The sequence below is a fragment of the Nestor notabilis genome, unplaced genomic scaffold (assembly GCF_000696875.1).
Source record: "Nestor notabilis isolate BGI_N333 unplaced genomic scaffold, ASM69687v1 scaffold15137, whole genome shotgun sequence".
NCBI lineage: Eukaryota > Metazoa > Chordata > Aves > Psittaciformes > Psittacidae > Nestor > Nestor notabilis.
In genome coordinates, this window is record NW_009937035.1 from 711 (window position 1) to 5,668 (window position 4,958).

General features: G+C 36.0%; 1 protein-coding gene across 1 annotated transcript; it reads left to right on the plus strand.

The window, feature by feature from the left end:
• Nucleotides 1-438: 438 nt before the first annotated feature.
• On the plus strand, nt 439-4,661 carry LOC104408895 (opsin-5-like; the record flags this gene model as incomplete). Its single annotated transcript, XM_010018630.1, is given in 5 exon segments — nt 439-526; nt 2,472-2,507; nt 2,510-2,633; nt 3,664-3,791; nt 4,327-4,661. Coding segments are annotated over 5 exon segments (711 nt in total), but the record flags the coding sequence as incomplete, so codon positions are not given.
• Between the last annotated feature and the right edge of the window lie 297 nt (nt 4,662-4,958).

Sequence of the window (4,958 nt, forward strand, 5' to 3'; positions counted from 1 at the left end):
ATATAATTATTATTAGTGTTTTGCATGAGTCTTAAACTTCTTCCTGAGTGAACACTTGGTGAACAAACATGTAGCCCGTTTGGTTTCAGTGAAGGTGTCCTGGATTACACTGACTGAGGAAAGAGGATTTTATGTAGAAAAAGGTGATGGACCACTGGGATAATAACCAGATTATAGAAAACTGTACGGAAGATGGACAAGCTGAGTTTAGATACTGTGCATTATTACACTCAAGGAAAGAAATGCAGCTGCAAGATAATCATTTAATGTGGATATACAGCAGTTAGCTAAACCACAGTGGGTTTACGTGCTGTGTGAACTGGGAGCTCTAGCTGTTTGCGAAGATGACTTAATTTCTCCAGGTTCTCCTTTTACTTTTCCCATGTTGCCTTCAAGCTTAACATGTAAAGCTGTGCTGTGTCCTGTTTTGTTTTTCAGATGGGCCCATCTTTTGGTAACTCAACATTACAGTCCAAAATAACAGAGACAGATGATATTTTTGTTGGAGTATGTTATATGGTATTTGGTAAGTGTGATTTCATGGTATAAAGCTATGGCCATATCTGATACGGTAAGGAGACCTGACTATAAAAGTAAAGTATATTTCTTTTTCTGAAAGAAAAATTGTATGCCTAAAATTGGGGGTGGGGAGGGGGAAGTTTTAGATGAAACCTCTTTCCATCTCTCCCTCCAGGAATTACACATGGAAACACATGTGAAAAGGGTTGGCTTTGACCATATAGTCAACCAGATCCCAGAGTGACTATAATGTCAGTTGATGCATACTAAAAAAATGTATATGTACTTGAGCTAGTAATCCAGGCAAGAGCAGACACCATGGGAAACAAAAGCCAAAAATAAAATTGAGGTTTTGCCAGGGAAAAGATGGTTGAGTCTTCTGTAGTACAGCCACTGAAGATATTCAGTATAACTGATATCTCTGATATATCTAGACTTTTTATGTTCTAGTTAAAATTAATCTTACTTGGAATGGTGAGAGAGCATATCCTGATAGTTGATCTGTGCTTCTTGACCTCAGCTAATGTGATTCTGCTTAGGTAATGTTCCTTTTAGAGACACGAAATGATAATCAGACTGAAATGTAGCTGAAACATTGAAAAATATTAAAATGTGGAAGGAAAATGGAAATAATTTTAAACAAAATTATTGTATTTTACAGTCTTTTCTTCGTTATATTTTTGAAGTCTTGGAAGAAAAATGTTTGGAACAAAATTATTGCACATTTGCATGAGCAGAATTCAAGAATATCTTTTCTCTCTCCAGAAGATTTTAGATTACAAATATCTTAAATGGACTTAAGGAGATCAGTGATGGAAAAAAATTTGCTATTAGTGTCTCACATTACTTGCTAATCTGCCATTTCCTTATGAGAAAATATTATCTGTAGAATACTTGTGAAAATTATGCTTTTTTTTCCTATGTGAATATGATTAAATGAGGCATATTATCTTACGGATATAATCCAAAGCCATTGTTGTTTTGTGGGCTCTATGCAATTTTTTTACCTCAAAGTTGTTGCTTTTTCCAAAGTTATGTAGGAACAGGGTGAGGTCCACAAAAGCACTTGGTCTCTCTTCAACAGTTTGATTTCACATGGCATTAATTAAGGATCCCTTCATTCATTTGGTATTCTTCTGTCCTCTGAAGCTGTTATGTTTGAAAGTGTTCTTCTGTGTCCATAAAAGGCTGCCTAAAACTCTGGGTTTTGACTGTTGTCTGACCTTCTAAACTGATGGTCACCTGACTCTTACCTAACTTTGTGTATCCATTGTAGGTTTTGATTCTGTTAGTTTAAAGGTAGAGAAAAAATTGCTTGTCTTCTGCTAGATAACTTACAGCCTTCTTAAGCTTCCTATCAGGTCTCATAGTAAACCAGCATTCCCCAAGAAAATAGTTCTATCTACACATAGTAGAGACATTACTTAACTAACAGTAGAGACATTACTTAACAGTTTTGTCTTTCATGCATAATTCAATATTCTTGTTATATTGCCTATTACTACTAGGAACCGTAACAGGCTCCTCTGAGAAAATGTCTCAAAGAGAAAGGAAGAAGGATTAGTGAATGGAGAACTCTAGATGTGGAACAGGGAAAATGTGTGCAGTATCCAGCTGTATATTGTCTTTGGCTTAATTAATGCCAGCTTCCCACAGGAAAAATGTTTTTTGGCAGGTCAGTTAATTTAATAGATAAAATTATTAATTAGATCTCTGTGCACAGTTTGGTGGAAAAAACAGGAAGAAATGATGAAAAATGACTGAATTTTTTTCTTTTTAGATTTTTTTTTTAAATTAAATGTTTAATATAAAGAAGAGAAAACTGCAAATATGAGAGACAGACAAGTTTATCTGATGAATGCTAGCTACGATAACAGCACATTATTTTGAGCAGGGGAAAAAAAAGAATAGCTGAAAGTAATTTTTTCTTCACATTCTGTCTTTCTCTGAAGGAATATGCTCCGTGTGCGGGAACAGTATTCTCCTGTATGTTCCTACAAGAAGAAAAATTTATTGAAACCAGCAGAATACTTAATTACTAATCTTGCCATCAGCGACCTTGGTATGACTCTGACATTGTACCCTCTAGCTGTAACCTCCAGCCTTTCACACAGGTTTGTTCACTATGCGCGTGACATTTAACATCCTCTGCAGGCTTTGGAGGTTTGTGTCAGCCATGAAGACTGAATTACTCTGCCACTTTGCTTGTCATAAAAGTGGGAATTAATTATACAGATTGAAAGCAGAATGCTCTGTAACAGCAGCTTTATGGACTGCTGGTGTTAATTAATGTTCATGTCTATTTGAGGTTACTGTATTTCTGATTTCTGCAGGATGGAAAGGATTTTGTTCCAAACATCCACTTCTTACTGCATTTATCCTTTGTGGGTAGTATTACTGAAGTGATGATCAAATGCTTCATTTTTTTAAAAACTGGACAGTGAAATTTAGTACCATAAAAAGAAAATCCTGAATTTACTCATGATGTCTAAAAGTAGTGGTAGTGATGATGCATAGAAATGTACTGTTCTGGATTAATTTTTGGGGAAACTATTTGAATTTGGAACTTCTTCCTTCCTTCCCTTCTCTCTCCTCTTTATCCACATGAATTCAGCTTTATATCATTGTGCAGGATCTATTTGTTGTGATCTTCTTTTAAAATGTGGGAGGCTTAAGATCTCATTAATAGACCTTAGATGGTATTTATGTAATGCAGGCAGTATGAAAGTGTTTGAGAAAAGAGAAATAGGAAAGACGAAGGAAGATCAGAACTGGTTGTCAGGAGTTGTTCTGCAGGGTTTGGGATAGGATGGTATTGGTAATATTTTGGTATTAATTCATGACCTAGGACTACTAATGAAAGAGACTTTTATTTTTCTTTTTAGAATGATTCTTACTAAGATAAACTTCTTTGTTTTATAAAACTAGCTTAAATGTGAATCATAAAAATAAAGCAGATCGTGATTACTTTACTGGCTGTTTTTCAAATGAGCATATCTTTCGTAGTTGATCATTGACCAAAATACAATTTAATCATGCAGTTTTACTGAATTTTTAAGGCTACAACTCTATTTCTACTGTTTAGTATTACATTTAAGAAAGAAGGATTGCATATAAGAATTAACTTTCTTGTTTTTTTGCCAGGTGCCTGTATGGGAAACACATTTGTTTGTTCTATCCATTTTGTGGGGTGTTGTTTGGGATCTGCATTCTCTCTACACTGACATTACTGAGCACTGTTTGCTGCCTCAAAATTTGTTATCCAGCTTATGGTAAGCTAATGTTTCTGTCTGAAGTTACTCGATTTTTCATGCAAATATAGATCACCAGTTTTGGATTGCATATCCTATAGAGTACTTTTATAGAAGAGATTTTCTTACATGCTGTCAAACAATTCTTATTTCTGTGATCATTGATAAGCAACCATAGGGCTAGGTGTATGCAACTGATTACTTATAAGCTCTTTTAAGTCAAGTGATAATTTGGAAACATGGAATAAGAGTTCTGATCTGAAAGCAAGGCTAGCCTGAGTAAACTTTTTCAGAGTTTATTGCTACGTTTTGATATTTATTCATAAGGATTTATTCTGTGCTAAGTATTCCAGATGTATCAGCAAATTCAGCTACCTGACGTTTTGCAAATTTTTACAAACCATGCCCTTTTCTTACAAACCTTCAATATGCTACAATATTTTGAATACTTAGTAAAGTTATCCTCCTTACTTACCCTGCTTAGCTGCCTGCATATGGGAAACTCCATTCAGACACGTCAGCAATGCTGATCTTCTGATTATTTTGTGTCCTCCAGGGAACAGGTTCAAGAGAGAACATGGACAAATCTTGATAGCCTGTGCTTGGACGTACTCAGCAGTTTTTGCCTGTTCTCCCTTAGCTCACTGGGGAGAATACTGAGCAGAGCCATATGGCACAGCCTGCTGCATTGACTGGCATTCCACCAATGTAAATGCCATGGCCATGTCTTACACATTAGTCCTCTTTGTTTTCTGTTTTATTTTCCCTTGCAGTGTAATTGTGACTTCCTACTCTTTTATTCTGGTAACTGTGAAAGAATCCAGGAGAGCAGTGGAACGGCACGTCTCCGGCCCCACCAGGATGAGCAATGTGCAAACCACTACTGTCAAGGTATTTGAAAGTTAGTCTTTGGCAAGCTGTTTTTGGTACAGCTGGGCAGCACCATTGAAGGACCATGAAAGTACCTGAGAAGGGAATAAAGATGGAAAAGAAAATTAGTCCTTACTGCATTTTCATTTTGGACAACAGCATTGTCTTGTGCAGATTTGCTGCATGTCAGTGAGTTGCTAAACCTAAAAATAGTAGCTGTGCTGTTTCTGGAGGGTTAAAGCTAAGCTCATGGAGCTTCATTACTTGTGAAAATTAAGATTTTTGGTCAAAAGGAAGGTTAAAAATTGGAGCACTGTG